At 42.0% G+C, this 27,020-nt stretch overlaps 1 protein-coding gene across 2 annotated transcripts; it reads right to left on the reverse strand.

The window, feature by feature from the left end:
• Positions 1-679: 679 nt before the first annotated feature.
• FDFT1 (farnesyl-diphosphate farnesyltransferase 1) lies at positions 680-27,020 on the reverse strand. 2 transcript variants are annotated; one of them, XM_019733105.2, is made up of 8 exons: positions 26,667-27,020; positions 19,062-19,159; positions 18,062-18,245; positions 15,040-15,168; positions 13,466-13,657; positions 9,565-9,741; positions 7,347-7,499; positions 680-3,301 (listed from the first exon to the last, which is right to left on the reverse strand). In XM_019733105.2, the coding sequence occupies exons 1-8, from the start codon at positions 26,763-26,765 to the stop codon at positions 3,080-3,082; spliced, it is 1,254 nt and encodes a 417-aa protein (XP_019588664.2). In that variant the 5' UTR covers positions 26,766-27,020; the 3' UTR covers positions 680-3,079. The 2 variants fall into 2 exon arrangements, with proteins under 2 accessions (XP_019588664.2, XP_074194441.1); XM_074338340.1 differs by lacking the exon at positions 26,667-27,020 and having other exon boundaries at positions 19,062-19,548.

Genomic DNA, 27,020 nt, shown 5'->3' on the forward strand with positions numbered 1-27,020 from the left:
TTTTAGCTTCTCACTGCCCCAGCCATGCTTTCAAACCACAGCTTCTATCCCTTCTTAGTTCCCTGTCATTCTCATCAACAAGTCTCTGTAAATGCATCCCCGAAATGTGCCCCAAGCCTTGATAAGCTCTGCCCCTGCTGAAAGAGCCAAGAACATAGTTGTACTCAATTTTTTTACTAATGACATCGCAGCAGTAACCTGTCAGGAGTCACACAGGCATGATGTATCGCTGAGGTCACGACCCAGGTGTCCTGCTGGAGGACCAGCTTTCCCTGACACCCTCTGGTGCTGGAATGGGGGGAGGCAGCCTTGAGCGGTATTCTGAGAGCTCCCTATGACTCTTCAGTTTACATTGCTAGTTAGGAACTATTCCCTCGGGTGGTCTGAGTTAAGACTCATAAACAACGAGGTATACCAGGTCCTTGAGGGAACAGAGGAAACGAGAAGAATGAGCACAGACCCAGCCCGCTGGCCTGTCAATACTTCAGTTATTTCCCTTCCCCAACTGAGAGTTGGACTAGCTCTTCCCAAAGTATTCGAAGTTTGACTTCCAATGTGATTCAGAAAGATCAGAAGCTACCTCAAGTGAAGCTCTTAAACACCCGGTAAACACTGTGGGAAAAATCTGTGAAACTCATCATAGCACTTACGTAATGTTTAACAAGGGTTACCAAAGCCACAAATTTGCAATCACTTTATTCTTAACAGTTCAGTTAGAACACATTCATAACCTCAACGGAATTGACATTCTACCCACTCCCCAGCTGAGTTGAATAATTCCATTTCCACACGGCTTTTCCCCGTCTCCACCATGGCCCTACCTGCAACTGCATCGTCGCCCAGGGCGCCAACTGAGCTGTGCTACAAGGAGGTAACCAAATGAATCGTAGAGCATGTTCACACTTGGCTTAAGGAGTCTGTTAGAAACCAAAACAATTTTATGATTGATAATTGGGATCAATACTTTTTACCTCAAATTACCCCACTGACAATTACCTCACCACCTCAGCTACTCTGCAGAAAACTTAAAATATTCCACTGTAAATAGAAATCAAGTAGACTGTGCCAGGGATGCTACACATTTGGTTAATTAAATTGTGCGGTTGCCAAATTTAGCAAATATACAGGATGCCCAATTTAATTTGAATTTCAGATAAATATGTCCCATGCTATATTTGGGACATAATTATACTAAAATAATAGTTTATCTAAAAATCCAAGTTTAAGTGGGTTTTAAGCCTGCATCTTACCTGGCAGTTTTAGTAGAGAAACATTTAAAAGGTAAAAACAATCTTCCAAAGAACTTAGGAGTGGGCATAAGACCTTTGCACAAGTCAGTGATAGTAAAAATGACATCGCTTTGTGGCTGGGAGGGACCTCAGGAGAGCACCCAAACCACACAGAAGCTCAGCAAGTGCCACAGGTCATGACTGAGCCAGAAGAGAAGCTTCCAGGATGTCCACCTCAGACCAGGGCTCTGTCCACCAGGTTCTTTGTCCTGCGTGAACTTCAGCAGAACTAAGATTTCAACGCACAAATTTTTAACAACCTGCCTTAGAATCTCAACCCAACTTTTGATACTCAAACTACTTACTGAGTCTGGCTCAAAGCTGTACCTGGCAAGTCACTTTTACTTCGTCTAAAACTGAGGCTCCAACGAACCAATGAGCTGAAGCCTCCATGGACCAAAACCAAGGCAACTATGTCAGACGGTGGCGGTCCCAGGAGGAAAATCGGGTGGGTATGTGAATAGCAATGCAAGTCCAACATTGCTGGAAACACATCAGTCACGTTCAATAAACTGCTGTCCATAAAGGACTGGGCAGCAAAAGAGCAGACTGTATACTATATACACTGAAAGTACTAAGGGCTTCTAGAAAGCACTTGAAGGCCCTACGTCAAAGATTCTTAGCCTGGGGGGCTTTTTCAGAGCCATGTCCCCCCTCGTCCAAGCTGAGACCTCAGTGCCTCCCTGGAGGCGAGAGTCCTGACAAACCTCCGCTGTGTGGGTAAGGAGGAAGGCCAACCACGGCGCTAAGAAATAGGCTGAGCACCACTCGGCTTTCAAGCCCATCACCTGAAAACAGCTTTTCCCTTTCTTGAGACTTCAGTGTACAAACTGATAATTAAAAAACAAACACAATTAAAAACCCTGAATGCAGCTAAGAGAATTAGCCAAAAGTAGGGAAGGCTACAAGCTGGAGCCACGGGTGAGGCGATGCTGCCACTCGCTCATTTTCCAACAGGCAGTCATGCAAGGGTCAGACAGCTGTGTCCCTTCTTGGTGCTGCTCTTGCTGGCTTCGTGGTGGCAGCAGGTGGCCATCCGTCCCTCAAGCACTAACTCCATGTCTGAGTTACCCGCCATGCCCACCCAGGCTTTCAAATGACCCGCTCTTGACAAATGCAGAGGAATTCAATTCACTATTAGAAAGCTCTTCTCAAAAACATCCGACTTAACTGGAGACCAATCTTCTACAACGGGGCCAAGACAAGCCTGCTGTTTCCTTCTGAAAGCTAAACTCTCTTTAAAGGAGGAAATAACCAGAACACCCGGGAGCTAATTCCTAGCTTTCACGTGCAGAGACAGGCGCATTCCTAGGAAACACGGGGAAATTACCTAGAGCTATAAACATTCCCAGCGACTACATTCAAGTCCATTGAAGAAAACAAAACGAAGAGAGAAACAGGAACCAAACAGAACATTCATTTTTCTACTAGGCCAGGTATTCAAAGGTTGCTTCAAAGTAAATACATTTAATTGTAATTCTAGCCAGGAGTCACATTGAGCTCTCGCGGCCCGTGTGCAGCCATCTCCCACCTGCAGCTCCGAGGGTGCTGTGCCATCGGCCACCAAGCACAGAGGTGAGCGCAGCCTACAGATACCAGGTAACAAGGGGGAGGCAGCCTCTCCTCTTCTTATCTTCTCAGCTGCATGTTAGTTTCTCAAGGTCCAAGCCCACAGAGTTCTTTTGGGATGAAAGCAGGAGGGGGAGAAAAGAGGGAGCAGGCGATGTCCATCCTTGAAAAAAAGGTCAGTCTGTTTCACGGCGAACTTCGGCTTCCAGGCCAATTCCAAATCAGTGTTCTCCAGTCTGAACGTAGTCTTCTGTGACCTGGGACAGTGTGCTCAGGTACTGCCAGCTCAGGGCAGCCAAGAGCATGACAAAGGACAGGTAAATGGGGGAGTAGTGGCTTCGGGAGATCAGCTGACAGCTGGGAAGATTCTGCGTCCTGATCGTGGAGATGATCTGCCTTGTTTTACTAGAAGATGAGTCTGAGTTGGGGATTCTATGATAAATCTGTTAAAGAAATGAAAACATAGTAAGTGCTACTTATTGAGTCCTAGGAACTTAGAAACATCTTCTGTGCCGACTTCTTACAACAACCCTAAACAGGTAGGGATTTTATGCCCATTTCAGCAATGAGGAAACTGAGAATATGGAAGTATAAGAGCCCCGCGTCACTCCACTAAGGCGGCAGGATGTTGGCCTCAGGCTTGTGGCATCCCAATGACTGTCCTATGGAGCCAGCAGGAAGCCTGAGTACATGCCGCACGGGGAGCTACTGGTCTTCACTGACCTTCTGTCCCCACGCCTCCCAGAGCCAGGCACACAGCAGGCACTTGGTAATGTCTGCAGTTTTTAGGCTGAAGCAGAGTAACATGGAGAAGGGGAAATAGTATTGGAAAGACTGGCAGACACAGCTTAGGAAAACAAGACTGAATCTGCAGGACGGGTCACAGGCTAGACGAAGAAAGGCAGGAGCTGAAGCAGGACCCCTGAGAGTCATCCTCAAGTCCTCCCTGCACCTCCACGCCGCCTGTCCCCTCCACAAACCTCCGAAATATTTGCTGAACCCAGTGCTCTATGTGCCTCCAATTACTGCCCCTGGTTAGGCATTCAGGGCTCTCATCTGAGCTACACCAGCCTCCATGCTGCTCCGGCCTCTGTGCCTGACTCCTAAAATCCACGGATCCTGTTCCCCGCTATCACCAACGAGATCTAAACCCTCTGCCTGACAACTTCAGTGGCCCCTATTACCAGCTGAGTACGGTCTGAGCTCTTAGCGTGGGGCACAAGGTCACCGTGACCTGGGCCCACTGTACCCTCCCCACTTCACACTCTAGGAATAACTTCCTGTATTATTTCACGTGTGCTGTTGCACTCTCTGTTCCTTCCTTTGCTCACACCATTCCCTCCGCTGGATCGCTCTTCCCACCTTCCTTCACCTGGTTAACGCTTACCTATCGCCCAAGTCTCAACTAGGTATTATGGCTTGTAGAAAACCTATCTTGAACACCCGGGTTGGGCCAGCTGCCCTCCAGCACATACCTCTACCTTATCTCTCACATTGAAATCTCTACTTGTATTTGTCTCCCTAACTAGACTGCAAGCTCAAAGGTACCTTGGATTAGTCATCTTATCTCCAGCCTCGCACTGCCTGGCACACAGCAGACCCTCCAGAAATATTTACTGACTCAAACTGACAAACTAGTTAGGAAGTGACAATGCTCTGAGCCGAGATGAAGGCCAAATGAGTGAAGAGGACAGAGCAGGCATTTAAAAAAATAACTGGTTTTCAACATTTTCATTATGTAATGGGTATTTTTTCCATAAACGTATTCTTGCCACCTTCCTTCCTCCCCTCAAAAAAGCACAGCTGCAAATACATATAACACAGAAAGAATATGCCTACAGGAATACACTAAGGATATCTAATATCTAGTAACTATGCTACAAAGGACAACTATAGAGAGAAAACAGAGATGGGGATGAAACTACAGTTTCTTCAAAGAAATTTTAGACGATGGAATTACACCTGTAAAAACAAGCAACATGAAACTAAAAGTCAAAACTCCCTTACACTGTTCCTCCCCAGCCACAGGCTGCTGTAGTTACTTTTATACCTCCTCTCACTGCGCCCTTATAAGCCTATATATAAAAATGTCTGATATGTTCCCATAAGCCTCAGACAGGATATTTTAAACAAAATAATGGGTGCCCGAAATCAGATGCCAGCAAATTTTTCCCTAAAGGACAGAACAATACCTTCAATTTTGTGGGTCACCCTCTGCTGCAGTACCCGCCTCTGCCACAGTGCTGCACAAGCAGTCAGACAACAGGCGAACAATGGGTGTGGCTATGTTCTAATAAAGCGTTACTGACAAAAACAAGCGGTCATCCAGCATGGTTGGCCCACCTCGCCCTCAATCCAACTGTGAATCACAACTAGCGTTTAATTCCAATAGTTAAGGAAAACATCAAAAAAATCCGAAATTTTAATACAGGAGCAGATCTGCCTACAGCACTTTTAAAAATGGTTTTCTAAAATTAGTGGCCAGAATAAAACTGCAAAACTGAAATATTCCCTGAACTACATACTACAGAAAATGTTTCCAATTCATATAAAATGGAGAAACAGTGCCTAAAACGGCCTTCCAGTCATCCCTCAGTATCCGCGGGGGCTGCTTCCAGGACTCCCCGAGATACCAAAACCAAGGGCACTCAAGTCCCTTCTATAAAATGGCACACCATTTGCATATAACATACGCACATCCTCCTAGACATTTTAAATAGTTTCTAGGATACTTATATCTTATAATGTAAATGCTATGTAAATAGTTATTATACTGTATTATTTAGAGAATAATGACAAGAAAAAAAAGCCTGGACATCTTCAGTACAGACATATCCTTCGTAGGCCTACCTACACAGTACACGTCAGCAATAACATAACTTCCCCCCCCCCCAATATTTTCAATCCGTGGTTGGTTAAATCTACAGCTGTGGACACTGAGGATACGGAGGGCCGACTGTATTCAGTTTGGAAAGGGTAATTTAACCTCTTAAAATCGTGATGAACAGCATAGGCGCTGAAGTTAGTCAGACCTGGGCCCAAATTATGGCTCCAGCCATGGGGTTAGGGCCTCAATTTTCTTGACATTAGCAGTACCCACCTATTTGGTTGATATGCAGGCACACGATAAGCCCCAAATAAATGCTGCCTATTTGGTGAACCAGACTGTCCCGAGTCTCATCGGCAGCCATTGTTTGGTCAATGGCTGAACACTTCCATCCAGTCGCTACAAGAATTTTAGGATTTTAAAAAAATTTGTTCTTCTCTTATACCTTCTATAGTATGAAGTTCAGGGAATTTTTTAGTTTTGCAGTTTTATTCTGGTCACTAATTTTAGAAAACCATTTTTAAAAATGCTGTAGGCAGTGCTGCTACTATATTAAACTTACGGATTTTTTTGGTGTTTTCCTTAGCTATTGGAATTAAATCCTAGTTGTGAGTCACAGTTGGATTTAGACCAGGGGTGGGTCAACCTGGTATAAATGCTGAGATCCAAAACTTGTCAGATAAAAAACAGGGAGGAAATATAAGGAGAATGTGCAATATGCAATAGAAATCAGAGGAAATAATTGTTTTGTAGAATTCTGTTTAGATGAAACCACTGTTACAAATCATATCCCTGTACAGGCATAACCAGGGGACTGGAAGGATGCAGAAAACTATTAACAGTGGTGATCTCTGGGGAGAGAGGAGTGAAAAGGGTCTTTTTATATTTTCCTATACTTCTGTAATATTTCAATCTTAAAAAAGAACATACCTATGGATAATGAGGCCTCCACTCCCTAGATGGCAGTAGCCACCACCACCCCTCAGTTGTGACAATCAAACATGTCTCCAGATATTGCCAAATGTCCCCTAGGGGGAGAGGGGAAGCAAAGTCACCTCCGTTTAAGGACCATGCCTATCGATCGATTAAGAGAGTTCTAGCCTCTAAAAAAAAAAAGGTTTTTTGAACTTAATCATATTTTATTAGAACCAGCATGTTTTATTTTATAGAATGGTTTTGGCATTTAAAAGGGGATTTGCATTAGAAAATTTAGAAATAATTGCAACTTGATGGTTTTCCTTTGCCAAAAACCCCTAACGTGGTTTCTTAGTTGAGGCCCATGATACATTGAAAAGTGCTGGATGGGGTCCAGGAACCACTCTAGTCAGACCACACATTAGCATACACAGAACCTCTGCTTCACACTCCTCACCTGTAAACAACAAGTGTGGCCTCTAACATCATCTCCCAGCACAAAAAATAGGATTCTACTTAGGATCTCCATCCTAAAACCTTGCTTCATTCATCTCCTCTCGCCATGGTCTTTTTAAGTCCGAACAATCAGCTCCCTTTTTCCTAATAAAGGCTACCGACTCCTGTCTCTATGCCATAACAGTGTGTTAAGATCATCTAATATCTAAATATGAAATGTTTAAATAAATGACATTATTTAAATCATACAAATAGCCACAAAGTATCCAGGTAGTTAAATAAAAACCTACCTCTTCCATATACTGGTATATTATAGCCTTGACAGCTGGCATGTTGGTGGCATTCATCATCAGGGTTACTGCTTGCCCTTTTCGAATCTTCACTACCCCTCTGAACACTTGCTGATTATTGTAACAGGCAGCCAAAGTAGCAATGGCCATTACCTACAGATAATAAGGAGAGGAAAGAAATACTAATTCATTTCATTTCATGAAAAAAAAGTAAGAAATGGTGCTGTAAGCAATTATCATCATGAAAAAAGGTAAGAAAGCCTTCTGTAGAATGAGAAAGAGCTGCCAAAGAGCTAAGATGTAACTAACTGAGAAAAAATACCCATGAAGAAAGCATGTCTAGACTTTTACATTTCCCATACCTCCCTTTCTCAAAACACAGAATAATCAAGTGGTCTTTGCAGTCTTAAATGATTTTATAGTTTAGCCATGAAAGTTCTTTTTTATTTGGATTAAAAAAACACAAACCAAAGCAACATTTTCCATGTTAGAGCAATAAGTTATTAGATCTGAAAAATATATCTCAAAAAATAATATCTGACAAGAATTTTCTATTTTTTTCTATGTTCCTTACAATAAACATAATCATTATACATTAAAAAAAAAATAGCATGGGGGTAGGGGGCAGACAAAAGGGAAGGTAGTTTCCCATGTTCAAAGGTAAATAATTTCTAGGATAAACGAAAACCTAAGTCAGGCATACAGATCTTAGTTCCAACAATCATTCAAGATGGGTCATTAGATTTCTTTGTATAAATACCCAGAAGTAGAATTGCTTGGTCATATGGTACTGTGTTTCCCCGAAAATAAGATCTAGCTGGAAAATCAGCTCTAATGCATCTTTTGGAGCAAAAATTAATATAAGACCCAGTCTTACATTTATATTTATATTTTATTATATATTATATCATACATTGTATTTTATTATATATTACATTATACCCGGTCTTATATTATAGCAAAATAAGACCAGGTCTTGTATTAATTTTTGCTCCAAAAGACGCATTAGAGCTGATTGTTCAGCTAGACCTTACTTTCAGGGAAACACGGTATATCTATTTTTAATTTTTTGAGGAACCTCCATACTATTTTTCATCGCAGCTGCACCAATTTGCTATCCCACCAACAATACACGAGGGTTCCCTTTTTCCATATCCTTACCAGCACTTGCTGTTTGTTGATTTATTGATGATAGCCTTTCTGACAGGTGTAATAGCTCATTGTGGTTTTAATTTGCATTTCCCTGATGATTAGTGACATTGAGCATCTTTTCGTGTATCTGTTGATAATCTGTATGTCCTCTTTGGAAAAATACCTATTCAGGTCCTCTGTCCATTTTTAATTGGATTGTTTGTCTTTTTGGTGTTAAGTTGTATAAGGTCCTTATATGTTTTCAATAGTCACCCTTTGTTGGCTTGCCAGTTATAAAAACAGTCACGGAGATATAAAGTACAGCACAGGGAATATAGTCAATAATATTGTGGTAACTGTATGGTGTCAGATGCATACTAGACTTATCAGGATAATCACTTCCTAAGTATATAAACACTTAATCACTATGTTGCACACCTGAAATTAATAAAATTTCAACTATAATTGAAAAAAATTTTTGATTAAAAAAAAAATTGGTCATTAGAACAAGATTAAACCAAATTTCCAAATCAGTTAAATCCTCTGACTTTCTTCACTTAATTGAGTTAAAAACTTAAATAACTGGTAAAGGCATTTAAAATACATAAGCTCCTAAAATATCAAAGGCCTAGGTCCACAGGATCAGGTTCTGTTAGCCTGAGTCTAGGAAAAGGACAGTAAATATTAAGTGCCCAATTAAGACTTTTTAATGATTAACAGTTTCACCTATTTACTCAGCACTCCCCATAAATCTATGCTAACGCCCTAGATTTAACTGTGAGGATAAGAATTTAAGTAGTTTAGAATACTTCATGGGAAAAAAAGGTTCTGGAAGGTTCTGGAAAGAAGTAGACTTAACTTTGAAGCTTAGCTCAGTGCGGTGGTTCTGAGTCCAAGAGAAGGTGTTGTGAAATGCTCCCTGCCCCGAGCAAGAGAAAATAAACTAGATGGCTCTTTTTAAGGAACCATATTCCTGAATACAACACATCAAAACAGTGGATGCATTCCACCCACCCCATCACCACCACCACACCACCCCCTTTAGCCGCTGCCTGCCACATACAACAAGACTAGCCGCATTACATACCTGTGGAATAGCGCAGAAGTTAAATATACTTTGGTTTCTAAGTCTGGAAAGGTAGGTGATGACATCTGGGATGTGGTGTAATGCGTTGGTTATAAGTTCATTCAGACACTGCACAGCCAAGTCAATATTCTCTGGCTTAGCAAAATCACTCAACTTCTTGACATACTTGCTCCAAACCTAGACAGGTAAGAGTGAAAAACAAATCAAGATGTACACAGGGGAAGAATGTATAAGCAGTATGAAAGGATCTTTGCGAATAAGAACTATGATACATACGATACACAGTAAAGTCTTTCTTAGCTGCTGACTCACTTATCACCGAGATCGATTCTGTTTTAAGCTCCACCCAATGGCTAGTTATGACTACTACTAGAGTCTAGGTCTAGTCACAACCTAAGAGTCTGTTAGGTATTTGGGCAAGTGTCCCTTCGAGACAATTAGTGCAGTTCTGTCCTAAGCAATACTTTGATCATCTCAGACTAAACAGGCCTCCTGTTATTCAGAAGGCATTAGTCTACTCCTGAAAAAATAACCTGATATATACAAAATCAGCTACAATAGTACCACAAGCTAAACATTCTCGATTGCCAAGCCTCAAAATAATTAATGATGAACATCACATTCCCAATTCTGACTAGAATGCTGCTAAATAAGCCTATCTGGGGAAAATGAGTTGGGTCTATACTTCAAGAACATTACTTCCTTGGATATTAGTCACTTGAAAGTGAAATAATATCCTCAACTCCAACAGCAGGATTCATTTGATAATTTTTAATATTAATAATATTGTTCAGAGGAGTCTCTGAAGCTAGCAAATAGCTTACTTTTATTCTTGGGTAATTCTTAAGCTTCCTATAGAATGACACTACTGTTCCTTTATACGCTCCGTAAAATAAATGACTAGTACTAAAAGGACTAGGAAATTCTATGGAAAGTCAAATTTGTTATCCATTCTTAACTTCCACCTAAACGCAATGAGATTGATGGGATTAGACTGTTCTTCAGAACTTGGAGAAAACAGTTACCGGACCCCCTATATATCCATCCATGAGCTTCAACAATTACTGACATTTAGCCAATCTTGTTCCATCTGTATGTCCCCCCACTCCAGCCTGGAGTTATTTTAAATCAAAGCCCTGATATATCAACTTATCCACAAAGTACTTCATTATGGTTTTCTAAAAGACTAGGAACCTTCTTATATACATCTTATCACATCTAAAAATTAACAATAAACACTGAATACAAAATATGTAGCTAGTGTTCAAATGATCCCATTGTCTAAATTTATTTTCTACTTGGTTTGTTCAAATAAAGATCTAAACAAGATCCATATGTTGCATTTGGTTGATGTCACTTAGGTCACACTTAGGTCTATTCTGCTCAATTTTTATTTTATTCCTCAATGTGGGCCTCACTCCTGGAAGAGAATCCTGGCTGGTCATTGTCCATTTCAAATGGGCTAGTTCACTCCAGCGTCTCCAGGCTTTGCCGTGGCCCCACTACTGGAGAAGGAACATTACTTCCTTGGATATTAGAGGACTCCCCCACTACTGGGGAAGGAACACCTCTCATTTCACCTGCTCTTCTCAAAGGGCCCACCCTGCTGTCCAGTGAATACCTGTTGGCTCTTTTGAGGCCTCTCCTCATTACAGGTCTGTTGGATTACCCTGTAGCCAGCCCTTGCTTTCCCCTGTGCAGGCTCTGGCAGCAGACAGGTTTTGTTTGTGGTGTTGGTGTTTTGTCCATGTCTACTTGTGTTTTGGAGTTCCTGGGAATGTTATGTCACTTAATGCTTCTGCACATGTTATCCATGGACTGGATTCTGGGTATGTTTGTTTAGTTCTTGGGTCTTTTGGGTTTTTTTTGGTCGAGTTATTTCATCTTTTTTTATGAGAACTTGGGTAAATCCCAAAACTAAGCTGCTGCCACCACTACCACCATTTTCACAAAACTCAAAATTCCCGCTAATGAATACAGAAAGGATGATAGAATTAGGACAGCACCATTTGGCATCTCCAATGATAATGGATCCAGACAGTGAACGCCAAGAAAAATAACCCATAATTTACAAGGAAAAGAAAATTATCATCAAAATTTTCAACAGCCAGTCTGTAAGACAGAAGAAAGTAGAGTAACACATATAAGATACTCATAAATGTGAGCTCAAAACTTTATATCCAGGAAAACTGACCTTCAAATATAAAGGACACAGACAACTATTACCAAAATGTATAAAGACAAGGAATTATTATTTCGATGGGTCTTTCCTGTCCACCAGAGCACAAGCTTCAGAAAACCAAAATGACTCGAGTCGTCCACGTAAAGACAGGTGGTGAGCATAAAACTAAGACTAAGGTGGAAAGGAGATATTACAGTAGCAATAGCTATCTGGTCTGACAATTTAGCTATAAATACAACGATAGAAAATCCACAGATACTTTTGACTCCCTTAAAACTTAAATAGGTTCCAGGACACCCCCAGATACTAAAATCTGCGGATGCTCAAGTCGCTTATATAAAATGATATAGCACAATATATACAGTCGGCCCTCCACATTCACGGATTCCCAACTGCAGATCGAAAATACTGTTGGTTGAATCCATGGATGCCAAACCCAGGGTTATAGAAGGCCAACCACATATTTATTTTTAAAAATCCACATATAACCAGACCCTGGGCAGTCCAAACCCAGGCTGTTCGAAGGTCAATTGTAGTTTTTGTGCTTCTATTTTACAGAAGAGGGAGGTGAAGTGTGTGCAGGACAGCAGAGCTGGTACTCATGACTCACACTTGGGTGATGTGCCCATCTGCGAGTCAGTGTGGTACAATGGACAGGCGCTGGGCTGGGACCCAGGAGACAGAGGCTTCCCTTCCGGGGAGGTGACTAGCTCACTGGGGATCCTGAGACAGGCCCCTTTCCCTTCCGTGAGTCATAGTGTCAAAGGAGTGGACAAGAGCTGTTTCTCTACCCTGGCTGCATAAGAGTCACCCAGGAAGCTTGAAAAACTATGGTGTCTGAGCTCAGGCTAGTTTTAATGTGAATTTTTATTATTAAGAGTAAGACCGACCATCTTTTCAATGTTTAAGGATTATTTGCATCTTTCTTTCTGTGAGCTATCTGTTCTTTTCTCTTTGTCCATTTTTTCTATAGGGCATTTGATCTTTAACTTTTTGCAATTTTTAAAAAATATTAGGAATATTAACCCTTTACCTGTGGTATAATTTGCAAATATTTTCCCCACTTTGCCATTTGCCATTTTTCACTTTAAAAGCATTTGGTTTTAGGAAACCATTTTATGGAAAGCAAAAGGTAAATGCTGGCATAAAATGAGCAAATAGTCGTAAGATTTCCTAGCTTTCCTTCTGAATAAAGTCAGTGTCAAAGCCTTTTCTCTCCCTAATTGTCAAAGATCAACTCTTGTTTCTTAAAACGAACACCTGTAAGTTTCTGCCTATCTAGCATCCTTTCCCTCTTCTTTCCCTAGAAGACTTCTTCCCTGGAATCCATTCCATGTGATAATCCAGGTCTGGACACTCTGGCTATAGTAACTGATTAAGGGATGGGCACAGTAACCAAGCCATACCAACCGGGCCTTCCTAAGGACTTTTTTGTTAAGCTAGCAGGTTGGGAGTCACGGGTTGTTATATCCACCACATGGAGAATGCCCATCGAGAGAGAGATAAAGGGGACCGAGCCTGATTACACAGTCTGAATCCCTGGATTCAGCCAGTCTACCTACATGAAGCAAACTAAATCTTAACCTACTTCATACATTCTTTTACATTGCTTAAGATAGTTTAATTTGGGTTTCTGTCACTTGCAATTAAAAGGGTTTAATGGTTTGTTTTCAGAAAGTGTTTAAAATTATTTTTCCCCAAATCTCCTGAATTGGTTACCTCTTGAGGCCAAAATTCTCTTCCTTCTTGCTGGTCTTCCAGATAATCACGAATGATGTTTGTTTTCTGCAGGAAGAGGCCCATAGAGTTGGCACACACTGTGTCTTCGCCAACTAAGGGGTCTTCTAACTCTGAGGCCGAGAACAGACGAGAAAGGCCAATTCCCACCAGCCCAGCAACATAGTGGCAGTACTGTAAATGAAGAAAGTTCTTTAAGAATAAAATTTTTACTAAAATGGAAATGCTAGAGCTCATTAGCTACAAAAAAATACAGGTTCCAAACAAAATGTATAAGATCTCATTTTGATTAAAAAACACAAATCTACACTATGTACATGGTAAGGAGTTAAAAACATCCAAGAAGGATGTGCACAAAAGATTTAGCAAAAGTGATCTCTGGTGTGATGTTTTTATTTTTTTACTTGTCTTTTCTATAGTTCTACAATGCACATGCACGGCTTCTGGAATAGAAGATTATACAAATAAATCAGTAAACTGTCTGATATCCAAAAGTGACAGCAAAGGCAGTGAGGGAATAAAATCCCCAGTGAGGGAATTTACATGTTTCAAATGTCTTTGCTTGTATTGGGATAATGAGTCTCATAAATGCCATTCTTAGGGAAAAGGGGCAAGCCCCCTCCCTCTCTTGCATTTTGATACGTAGTTTAGTCCCCACAGTCAATTAGCTCACTTTGTCCAGATAAGCACTCTCTCCCAGCCCCCTAACTCCTGCCCTGGTCGATACCCTTCACCGCCACTGGTCAGGAACAAACTCTGGCCAAACAAAAGCCACTGTCATTTTATTTGCCACATCCTCTGCTCTCCTAGCTCTTTCCAGCTACTGGGCATCCTGAGGAAGACAGCCTCACCCACGTGGGGTCTCCCACAGCTCATCCCCACACAGACTCATTTATAACCACCATATGAATTGGGGGCTGGGGAGTGTCAGGACACTTAGAACACCTCATATTGTCTTATTTCTGTAAAGAGGTGATGGGAAAGGAAGAACCAGGGTATTAGTGCTTGTGCTCCCCATAATATACCTACAATCCAAAATTAATACCTGTGGGTTTTCAGGAACCACTTGTGTCTAAGGAAACAGCCATGTAACAGTTCAAAAGTAATCTGTGTTAAGATGGAACTGGAAATGACTCAGATACTAAGATATGTATCCAGACACACACACTCGGTAATGGAAAAGAAGAAAATAACAAAACCCACATTTTGAAGATATGAAAACTGATATCTCTAATTACATGAAGTAATCTAGCAATTTACTTAAAATTTCACAGCGAATCAGAGACATTTTTATAAGCTTAATGTCTGTACCTCTGGGACGAGTCATATCTACTTTGGCCTAACTTAATGGTAAACTCTCTAGGGCATGAATTATTTCAAGTATTAAACTAAGCCCTTATTAAGTATTTATGATGAGACATTCAATTCAAGCTAAACAGATGGGTTGTAAAACCAGAAATCCTGGAACTGATAGACTTTTTCCTCATTCTGTCCTTCACCACAAGTACTGCCAGCTCTGTCTTATGCACCACACACGACTTTACCGAGACACGAACCTTGTCCCACTCCTGTTGAGATGTCACGTGCTTATTCAAAAACTCCGCCATCCCAAATCCCATTTTCCGGCAAATGTCAACAATCACTGTTTGGTATTTTACAGCCAGTTTTCTAAACTCGAGGGAGATCTGAAATGGACATCAGAAAAAAATATATATATGAAATATGTATTTATACTGGGAACCAACATGGTTCCTATAGATCATAAAGCAAAGTAACAGAACTCGTTAATTAAGACTCCCCGATGATTCATCTACAAGCCCAACATCCAGGTTCTACTAGTTTTCTATATATTGAATAATAAATCCAGCAGATTTTATAACTATTACAATAGAAGGGTCTAAAATGCTAGTTTCTAGACTCAAAAGAAGATTCAAAGTCTCACTACATACTCATCTTTCCAATATATAATAAACAAAATGCTTCAACATAAAACTCAGCATAAGTGTAAGAATGTGAGGGAGAATGCCTCATTTCAGATAAACCTCGTAATAGTGAAAACTGATTAGTGCAACTTCTCGAGCACTTCCTAAGTAACAAGCATTGTCTAGGCACTGGGGACAGACAGCCTGAAACCAGCAGAAACTCCTGCCCCTGTAGTTTCTAGTCTAGTGAGAAGATCAGCTAACCATATTCTATCATTTGTTCCCAAATTTATATCACAAAGCTATCTAGTGTCTCCCCCACTATACGGCTATACTTTTTAACTCCTTAAACAACTCTATTTAGCTCATTCGGCGGAATGCTACCCAACAGTTTTTTCATAGCCCAAGCTCTACTGCAGAAAAGTACTACTGAAGTTTTTAAAATTTATTCCTACTGCACAAATATCTTGTTTAAGTTCAAATTCATGTTTAAAGGTTATCAAAATACAATATAAAAACAGCATAAAACTTCATAAATAAAATGCTATATTAATAGACCCAACACACAATACTGAAAACAGTGAATAGACTTTGTTAAGCATCAGAAGAGTGAGAAATACTTGGTCTGTGTTTACTGAAAGGTCAGAAAAACTTCCTCAGGAAGCACCTACATTTAAAGACCTGAAAGAAAACCAGCTGGGTACTATACACGGAAGGGATTCAGAGCCTAAGACACTTGAGGATTACCATGATGGACATCAACTGTTAAACCCCCAAAATCCATGAAAACCAAGCTAGTGACTCCAGAACGCTGTTCTTTCCAGAACGCTGTTCTTTCCAGAACAGCTGTTCCAAGGCAAAGCCAAATGGTAACTCCTATTGTGGATTGAAACAAATGAGCAACTCTATCAAAGGTTATTTGAATCCCTGAATCTCCCTGGGGTTCTTTCAACAGATCCTTGGCTAGGTCAGTTCTATTTATAAGAGAGGAAAGGCCAGTGAGGTGGGGGAGGAGGAGCAGCTCAGACTCAGAAAACAAACACTCCAAAATAAACAGTTCACTGCTGAATCTGAACCATTCCCTTCAACAACTCTTCGGTACGTATTATATGATTATATAATTCAAAAAATGAAAACAAAAATATCTAGGAAAGAGTGGCAATGAGCTCTGTGTTTTCCCAGAAACCTGAGAGAGGGAGACAGAGCATTGCTGACTCTCTCCACACTTGGCGCCCAATTTCACAGTCTCTAGGAATAAACAACAAGCTCTGCCTAAAGAAGTGAGCCAGGAGGGCCTTTTCTTGTCCTTCCCGGTGATCCCAAGGGCAGGAAGGAAGGGTAGCTGGGGGAGTATAATGGAGAAAGGTGTGAGCTCTAATTCCTCACCGAATTATTTTTCAGATTCTTTTTCTTTCTTCTGCTCTTGTACTGCATTACACTGTATCAACGCCTCCTGATTATTCTTCATAGACTTTTTTTGGTTTGTATTTTATTTTTGGCATTGACACTGAAGACATGATATCTGTAATCTGAAATAGCCCTTGCTCCAAAGGAGTCTTTCTCAAACATTCTTATGTAATGGGTAGGTTTCTCCCCTCTCCACTCAGAAATACAGATTTGTTTCAATAGCAAGAGCCACGTAAGGACTATTCTTCCAAAAATTCTGGCCACTGTGTACAAAAGATGGGCTTCTTTGGGCTATCAGGGAACATGAGGCTTTGCTAAATCAAAACTTTATTTATGAGATCTGAAAGAATCACTTGTGTGATAAAACATGCAAATTCCAGAACAGCAGGACTTGGTCACATGTATCATATAAACTTGTGGGATTTTCTAAAGCTCAAGATTTTAATTAAAACCCACTTTACGCCAACAGAATAGACTAAATAACTAATATTTCCAGAATACTTAGTATGTAACAGGCACATTCTAAATATTTTACACATATGAATTTATTCAATCCTCACAGCTCTAACTTTCCAAATGAGGAAACTAAGGCACAAAGCAGCTCAGGAAGTTGTCCAGGATCGCACAGCTGTAAGCCGCAGAGGATCCCCCGCTTCCCCGTCTTTACCCCAGCTGCTGAGACCTGCTCCTACACCAGCCACTATCCATCGTGAGCAACATGTCCACGCTACCAGGCTTAGGGTACCCAAGAAGCCAGCAGTGCTACATACTTAGACTGCGTTATACAGCCCATAGGGTTTGTGAGCTAGCCTGAGAATCCATCTTTTACGACATTGGAACTTGAATGCATCTTTCCACAGGAATCAACATTGGACTTCCAAACAACATATTAATAATAATAGTAGCTAACATTCTAAGACCTTTACCTATATGAACTCTTACTCGTCACAACAATACTATGAAGTAGGTACTAGTATTATCTCTATTCTATAGATGAAAAAAAAAAAAATGAGGCACAGACAGGCTACGTAACTAAGCATCAGTTAGTAAGTGGGAATTGGGATTCCAACCCATGCAGTGTAGCTTCAGTCTTAACCATCACATTATACTATGCAGCCCTCGGGTTGCTTATTTTACCGTTCTCTATAGGTAATATATCCTATAACCGGTTATAGGTTATAACCGGCTCGCTGACATTACATCAATTATAAACACAACCACATGCAGAAGAGAGCTGTAGTTTCACTACCGTTGGGAAGTCCTCTAGCACTTGCCGGTCCTTCTCCTTGCTCTCCATGAACCGCCAGTCGGGCTCATAAAGGTAAGAGTGAAAGTTGTGTAACAGTGGGACCTTTTTCTCTACACTGATAGTCATGTCATCTTCCAGAGTATCCAGAGCTCGGAGAACCAGATAAAATATGCATACTGCATGGCTGTGAAAAAAAGGAAGAACTATTAATATACTGGAACAAACTTCCAAAGGTATTTATTTTAAAATAGCATCTCGTTTATGCCAGGCCATTTTCTAAGCCCTTCTGTACCCTGCAGAACTATGAAAGAACATCCAAGCCTTTCATACTGCAGACATCTTAGTTTTCCTTTTTTAGAAGGGAGCAATGGACTTCTGTAGTTTATTCATAAAAAAATGAAATAAAAAAACTTATCAGCTGGATGTCACTGCTACTCCCAGAATAAGTTACATTTAACTAATATAGAACAACTGTACAAAGGCCAACAGACCAAATGTTTAGATGGAACTAATTTTGCAGATAAAAACTAAAGTCAAAAGACACAACTTCTCAGTATGAATACTATCACACATAAAGGCAATTGGTCTAAATTCATGGATGTATGTAATCTACATAGAGGCAATTTAAGAAGAATTAACCCAGTATACTAGAAATGCAAAGGAGTATACATAAAGCCAAGAAAAATACATGACCGGCCCAGAGACGAGTTCAGCTGCCAGAACTAAAAAAAAGTTAATAAACACCACCCCCACCCCTTCCCTGCAGGGCCATTATTAGCGGTAGATGGCGAGCTGCCTGGAAGGGCAGTCTATAAAGTAAACACATGGGCATTTCCACAGGGGACATTTCCTTCACTCAAGTGGAGCGTATTCTGCTTAAGCCACCACAGCACGGAGACTGCAACGCGAGGGGCTATGCCACAAAGTAGCTTCGAAGGACTCAACGCCCCTGGAAAAGCTTTCCTCCCCTACATCAAAAGTACCTGCCTCCAACACTCACCGCATTTCCTCATCCAGCGCCTGGATAACTGCTGCGAAACTGCGACTGGTCTGATGCAGATACTTGTAGCAAGTTTTCAAGCTACTGCTGAGCGAGTCCTGCGGGCAGATAAGGCACACGGAGGTGGGAGGCGTGGAGCAGCAGGAGTGGGACTGGGGCAGGCGGCCGGCGGCCGGCGGGCTCCGCAGCCTGCTGCAGACGCCCTCGCAGCCCCGCAGCCAGTCCTTGCAGGGCCAGGCAGCAGGAGGCAAGGGGCAGCAGCGCGGGGGGATGCCGCTGCCCGCGCACCTGGGCGCAGCGGCCGGGCTGAGCACCAAGGTCCGCTTAAAAAGGGACATGGCCTTGATGCTGCAGGCAGCTGCGGCCATGAGAATCGCGGGGCCAGCGCAGTTTTTCCTCCATAGACCCGAGCCAAGCTGGGAGGCGCCCACCGAGGGGTGGGGCGGACTCTCCTTCCCTTCCTATAGGCTTGGGACTGGTGGAGCAAGGAGCAGGCAGTCAGCCCCATCCACCCTCCCCACACGTGAGGCCCGAGGCCCGCCGAGTTGGTCCCACCCCCACGGTTGGCCCCACCCCGCATCCCCTGGGTTACAAACCCTTCGCCCCTCAGCTCCTTCCTCTCCATCTCCTCCTTCTCCCCAGAACCCACAGGCTGCTAACGGATCCGTACACTTTGGGGAAGCCTGCTTTTCCTCCCTGGGACAGCATCTCTCCTTGACCAAACTTTGTTCAGACTCCCTTAAATTCTCCATTTTTGCACTTCTATCTTTGCCGTGCCCAATTTTAGCAAAAATCCTGATTTAGTTTAGCCAGACTCTCAAACCTGGATATCTGATCACATTCACTATCTGACCGGGTTTCTCTCACCCCCCACCATCCCAAGAATCCCCTTAGGTCTTTGAGCCAGAACGCCCTTGCCCCAGAGGTTTCCTCTTAGAAATTTTCCCTCCATCCACCCCTCCACTCTGCTCCACTTATAAACCCCCCTTTCCCTTTGTATTCGGAATTGAACACAGTTCTATATTGAGGTCTCTTTCTCCTACTGCAATAGCTTTTCTTAATACAATCTGTTTTTACCGCTTTAACTACTGTCCAGTTCTGTTTTTTCTTTAACACCTGTCAAGCCTCTACTATCCTCTGGAAAGCTAGCTATGCCTTTTTCGATTTCTAATCTTTCTAATCGTCTTTCCCTTTCAAATCAGTGAGCTGTAAAGAGCAGCTTCCTGAGTTTTACTCTTCCCTAAGGCAAATGAGAACTGTTTTTCCAGGAAAAAAAGCTTTATGATATGCAAAAATATCAGAAAGAACTATGTATGTGTTTATAGAGACATATTTCAGAGCAGTTTTAGGTTCACAGGAAAATTGATTGGAAAGTACAGAGTTCCCATATATACCCCCAGTCTCCCCTACACTTTTAAAAAGAGAAATGGGAAATATCTGAAATATCTAACAGGGGAGTGGTTAAAAAAAAAATACATATGGCATATCCACTGGTCGGAAATCCCATAGTCACTTTGGGATGTTAACAGTGAACCGTGGACCCTGGTGGCATCTAGGTGAACTATGTTCTTTTTATTTGGGTGTATTTCCTAAATTTCAAGGCTTGGATGCATGTTATTTAGTCACTTTTGACTAATAAGGCTTTTGAAAAATAATAATCATGAGAATTTTATTGCCATGTTCAATTCAAAATTGTTAGTAAATATTAATATATACTGAGCACCATATATTAAAAGTCATTTAGTAGTGTCTGGCATATAAAAATACTCAGTGAAGGTTTAATAAATGCATTCACAGAGCATTTAAAAACGATTCACCAGCACCTTTCCTCTCAAAATGTGGAGAATCAAGACTTCGCAGTAAAATAAAAGAAACAGAGTAAGAGCTATGTACTGAGCGCCATGCCAGCTCTTCACATAAACTGCTGTTACCAGGCCACAACGATTCCCTTCTGCATTGCCAAATGCCTTAATCCTCAGCGACAACTAAGGGTTTGGGGCTGCTATCTAACCATGAGTTTCAATAAACAATGGTGCAGTCACACTGGCTCTGACGGGCAGCACTCTTAAAGAGCAGCACCCCTCCTTTCCAACACACATCCCTCCACTCCTAAAGGGGCTTGAAGTCCACAAATCACTTCCCTGTCTCCTTCCCCCATCATTCTTTTTCCTGTCACCTACTTGTGTCAGTACCTCACCCTGTAACAATAAATTTCCTCAAATTACCAAGATACAGGAAGACATAACTATTAAGCACACTATGGAAAACACGACTCACTAACAATGTCCACTGCTTGATTCCCACAAGCTGGGGAGGTGGGGACACTGTGCTGCAGTGGCCTGTCCCTAGAGCCTCCTGATGTTTTCTGTCACCAAGATTAACTACACTCCCAAGAGCGCTCAAGTGAGAGCAAACAGGGATGCAGGGCATTTAGAGGCAGAGTGTGCAGTGCCTCCAAGTACAAGACTGAACTCCCATGACTGGGGCTCCGGTTTCAAGATGAAAGACAGTTCCACAAGTGAACAGCTACCAAGCCTCCCCACAGCCTTCCATTTAGACCAGGGGTGTCCAAACTTTTCTCAACGTTTTTCACCAAGGGCTGTATGCTGTAAAATACACAAATAGCTGGGACAGTCACTCGAGGTGAAGTACGTATTGCCTCACCTGGTTTATTTAAGTAAACTAAATATATTTTTTGGAATTTGCTGCGGGCCAATAAAAAATGGATTGCGGGCTGCAGCTGGCCCCGCGGGCCGCAGTTTGTATACCACTGATTTAGACTTTAAGTAACACGGGTTCCTTCCGAATGGGAAATAAAACCCACCAACTTGAGAGCTGAATTTATGTAACTACAGAATAATAACTACCATTTATTGGGCAGTTACTGCATGCCAAGAACAATACAAACATTACAGCAAGTTCTCACTTACCCTGCTGTACCTTTTAAATCCTTACAACACCCTTTAAGGAAGGTATTACAGACCTATAATCCTCGTGAAATCTTCACGGCCAGAGGTGTAGCAGAAGTCTGAATTTTCGTGTTTTAGAAAACAGGCCATAAAATGCATATACAGAAAGCAGGCCATAAAATGCCTACATATACTTTGTGGAGTAGCATCCCATAATTGGTGTTAACAATTCTTCAGCAAAACATTTGAATATTTATACTAAGCAGGATCCCTTTAATTCAGGGCTTGTTTTTGCTGCTGAAGACCTTGAGCCAGAACTCATGAAAAAACTCTTTGTTTTCATATCATTTTGGAGTTGGGAAATTGTGGTTAAGCGATTGTGATCTGGTATCTATTTTACAGGTAAACAAACTGCTGCTCAGAGGTTAAGTTACCAAAAGTTATTCAACTAATTGAGTCAGGACTTAAGACTTGGTAGAAGTCAGAATTGCATCATTACAAAACACCTGCTTTTTCCATTATGTGTCCTCAGAGTGATATCACAACTTGCAGGTGCAACTATGTCCCTATAGTTACTGATATGCTCCTAAAAATTCAGTATAAATCAAATTTACCAAACCCTGAATTTCTACAACCAAATCCTTCTCTGATCGAAATAATCAGCCATCAATATCTGTTAAGTGTACATTTTCTCCCAGCTTCTTTGTTACTTAAGAGGAAGACTAAGATGATGTTAAGGCAAGGAAAATGGTTTTTCCTATGTTTCCTCTAATTAAATGTACACTCAACTATCTTTTTTAAATGGCTCATGGGGGTTAAAAAGGACTCAGAAAAACTGCAACTAACAAAACAAGTAATATTGTAAAGTATTGTTCATCCAATCTTAGAGCTAGAAGAGTTGGAATAACCTACCTCACTTTTTAAAAACTTCAAAAGATGATAGTGTGAAGTCTGTCTACTACCCCCTATCATGGCCACCCATCACCTCCTACCCTTCTAGTGGTTACTAATGCCCCCGTTTTATTTCTGTTTGTTTTCCCCAATAGGCTCATTTTATAGAGGAAAATAAGACACAGAGAAGTCAAGTCTCTGGACCCAAATCCCAATCTTATAAATTGTGTCCCCTATCTTCAGACACTCAGATCCCTTGCCCTGTTATTTTTCTTTGTAGTACTTATCTCTACCTGAAATATCGTATTTTTGTTTGTTTTTTCATTCTCTCTTCCACTAGAACGTGAGGTTCATGAAAGATAGGTCCTTCACCTATCTTAAGAGTTCATTGTTCTATCTCTAGCACCTAGAACAATATCTGGCATGCAACTGGTGGTCACATATTTGTTGGAGGAGGGAAGGGAGGGAGAGAAGGGAGGGAGGGAAGGAGGGAGGGAGGAAGGAAGAAAGCTAATACACAGCAGAACTGGGAGGGAAGAAAGGAACTAGGAATCATAAAGTGCCTGTCATGTGCCGGGAGCACATGTGACAGAGCTGGCACCTGATCAGCTGTCTGGGACCAGTCAAAGCCTATGCTCTTTATCCCAGGTGGCCACCAAACGGAAGCATGGAGATTTTCAGACAAGCCTGGGTTGGCATGGTAACTTCTCTGTGCCTGTTTCTTCATCTTTACAAAACAAGAAAAATTATAGTAGCTTCCTCATAGAGTTCCTGGAAGGTTTACATAATAGACGTTAAGGTGTTTAAAACAGTCACTGGCACGTAGCAATAGCTCAATAAATGTTATTAGCCTTTATTACGTACGACACCTTTTATCTAAACTGTAAAAGATCTAGGTTTAAAAAGTCTTTCAGCAGGTCTGCCATCGAGATGGAAAAACAGGTCCTGAACAAGTACAATTAGGGATCTGGACTGACCACAATTCTAAGTCTACAGCGTGATGAGACTACTGAAAACAAACAAACAAAAATCAATGAATACTGGTGTGGGGTAAAGGTAAGATGGAAGAGGATTTTAGTTGTAGCTGGACATTTTATTTCTTAACAACAACAACAAAAAGATGAAGCAAATACAGCTAAAACAATATACAGTTAATCTTGGAGAGAGACACAAAATGGTTTGGTATAGTATTTCAGCATTTTTCTATTTGTTTGAAATATTTCATAATTAAAATATATTTTTAAAGTTAAAGCAATCTTAACCTATGTTAATTAGAAATACAACATCAATAAGAAAGGAATTTAAAGTTCAGACCACACCCACAGTATTGTTCAATTTTGAACAACAGAATCTAAAGGGAGAGAGACTAGGTTGGTAAATAAATGATCTGGAAAGAGCAACAGATAAAAAATGGAAGAACACAAAACATTTGGCTTGTAGATCAGTATTCTTAGAGAAAATATGAGAATTCTCTTAAAACACTTCAGGTGCTGTATTACAAAACAAGGTTTAGACTCTCTGGCTCCAGAGAGAGGATGGAGTGAAAGTTCAGCTCACTATAAGGTGTCGTGACCCAAAAACCAGAACTATCTGGAGATGGAGTGGGCGGTCTCCACAAGGTAGTAAATTACGGGTCACAGGATGTGTTCAGGAGACTGTACAACCTGGATTGTAAAGCAGTGATTATTCATATCTGTTTTTTGGTCACAGATCTGGTAATAGTGGATACCACTCCCCTCTCTCTAAAACATACAATATACAACAACATAAATATTTGCAAATAACTTTGGAAAAGCTCCAAGTAAGAACTCTTAGTAAGAATCTCTAATTAAACTAATATCCTTTGAACAAGGCACAATTGTTCAGGAGCAATTTGAAGCTGTATTTCCTTTAGGCATTCCTCAAAAGATTAATCCCTTATTCTGGTCAAAAGTAATTTTTCCTTTCTATGAATGTCGTTATGGCATTGACTATAATCTGGCATTTACTGACGTTTATCTTGTTTAAAAGGCTAGATGTTTCTTGAGAGCAGTGCACCCAGTTCATTAAGTCACTAAAGGTACATCAAACAAGATTCCTATTTTCAAATCGCTTAAAATCCAGAATCACATACAGAATCTTACATCTGAAAGGGATTTGGGGAACATAAAGCCAATACTCAAATAACCGCAATACAAGACTATGTGTATAGAGCATTAATTATGACTCTGATAGTTATGTCAGTCACAAAGTGGCAGTCATGTCACAGCATCCTGTGAAAGGTGTACCCAGTGAAGCCCTAACCAGATAACTCATTATGCAGGGTGGAGTGTGACCATCTGGATGGCTTTTATCGGACTGCAGATGGGGGCACTGCTCCCAGTCTTGAGCATAAAAGCAGAAGCTCTCTGATGGCTCATCACTCAGGCCTCAACACCTGCTGACAGCCCCACCTGCACTCGTCCCAGACAGAGCACTTGAAGACTTGTCTCCTGACAGTCTCACCAGCTCCGCATGACACCCCAGTGCTGTAGGGACTCTCACTGAACACCGGACTGGACTCTCTCTCTCATCCGTCTTTCGTAAGACTCTGTTTGCCTTGCCTAATCCTATTGCTTGCAAACCGGTGTGACCCCCTTGTGTGAAACCACTCTATCTCAACTATTGGAGGCTATCCTGGGGCTGGAGCCTTAGTTAATGCCCGTGGTAAATTGAGTCAGTAGGACTAGATCTATGGTTTATTTCTAATCAAGTCTGACATTGCGGAAAGACACAAATGTGTGTGAGACTGCTACTTAGATAGTCACGACCCACTCACGACAATATGGGACTGACTTAAGGTAAAACAGTGCTAGAGAAAATGGTTGAGGGAGGTTTGCAGGTGACATGAAAAGGCATCTCGTGGTGGTGCCTTCCTTAAGCTTTCTGTGAACAATTTTGTAACGTTTTATTGACCTGACAAGATGGTGAGCCCTTTGAGTGTCTTATTTGTCTGTATTTGCCATCCTGCCTTACAAATCCCACATCCTAGAAGCTAATTGGAGGGTGGGAAAGAGGTAGGCGAGCGGGATTGGTACTCCCACTGAGGGCGGGCCTTTGTTTTCCTCCGCCTGCCCTTCGCGGGGCTGGAGGTATGTATTTAACAAAGGGTATAGGAATGAGTCAGATGAAATATAAACAAATAAAACCAGGTCTGGACTTAAAGGAGCCAACAATGTAGATAATCCACAGGCATACAGAAGAACTTGGAGGAGTAAATGTGTTATAAAAAAGTGAGAGAAGCTTCTGGAGGAGATGGTGTAACATAAAACTGTAAGTATGAGTCAGGTTTCACTCCAGGAAAGGTATCCACGTGACAATATTTGGATAATTCAGTTTGTTCACACATTCTTCTGAAAGGTCCTCCTACTTAAACTACCTATATAATCTCAGTCTTGTAAACCTTTATTAGAACACAGATAAACGTCAATGCTCACGGACAGAACGAAATGGGAAGCCAAACTACCTGAAAACCAGTGTCTTGACGGAGCAGAAACATTTTAAGCAGCAAGACAACTTGGGGGAGGGGAGGGCCGGGAGTCCTGTCTAGGGGACCAAGCCCACCTGGGCCCCACGTTGGGTTAAGGAAAATGGACCAAGCTGGGCAAGTGGGGTTGCCTGACGAGGCGGGGGTCTGTTCCTAGAGGGAAGGAGGGAGTCTGAGGCGTTTGGCACCCGCCCGCCCCACCCCTCGCCCCCGATATTGGGCCCACCCGGCCAGGCCCGAAAGGCGGCTGCCGCGAATAGCGTCACCGCCCGGCCCGGAAGGCAAGGATGCTCAACCCACCTGGTCCATCTTGTGTATCACCTTATGCAGGCCCCCCATCCGGAAGCGCAGCAGGTTGTAGAACTCCTCCGGGTGCCCCAAGCATTTCACGAACTCCATTCTGGCAGCTGGCTGCCAGGCCTCGGTAGTCACCTGGTGAATACCTCTGGCTGGCACCCGCCGGCACTTAAGGATGGATGAGGCGGCGGCAGTGCGGTGGGCGGGACGGGAATGGAGGCGGGCCCAGCGCGGCGACGCCACGCCCACTTCTCGCCCAAGTCAGCGGGCCTACAGCTGTCGCGCCGCAAGCCCGGAGCTCGTGGGGTGGACTGACAAGTGCTAACTGGCCAGAGCGTCTCGCACCAGGAAGACGCC

The sequence above is a fragment of the Rhinolophus sinicus genome, linkage group LG07 (genome assembly GCF_036562045.2).
Source record: "Rhinolophus sinicus isolate RSC01 linkage group LG07, ASM3656204v1, whole genome shotgun sequence".
Lineage (NCBI taxonomy): Eukaryota > Metazoa > Chordata > Mammalia > Chiroptera > Rhinolophidae > Rhinolophus > Rhinolophus sinicus.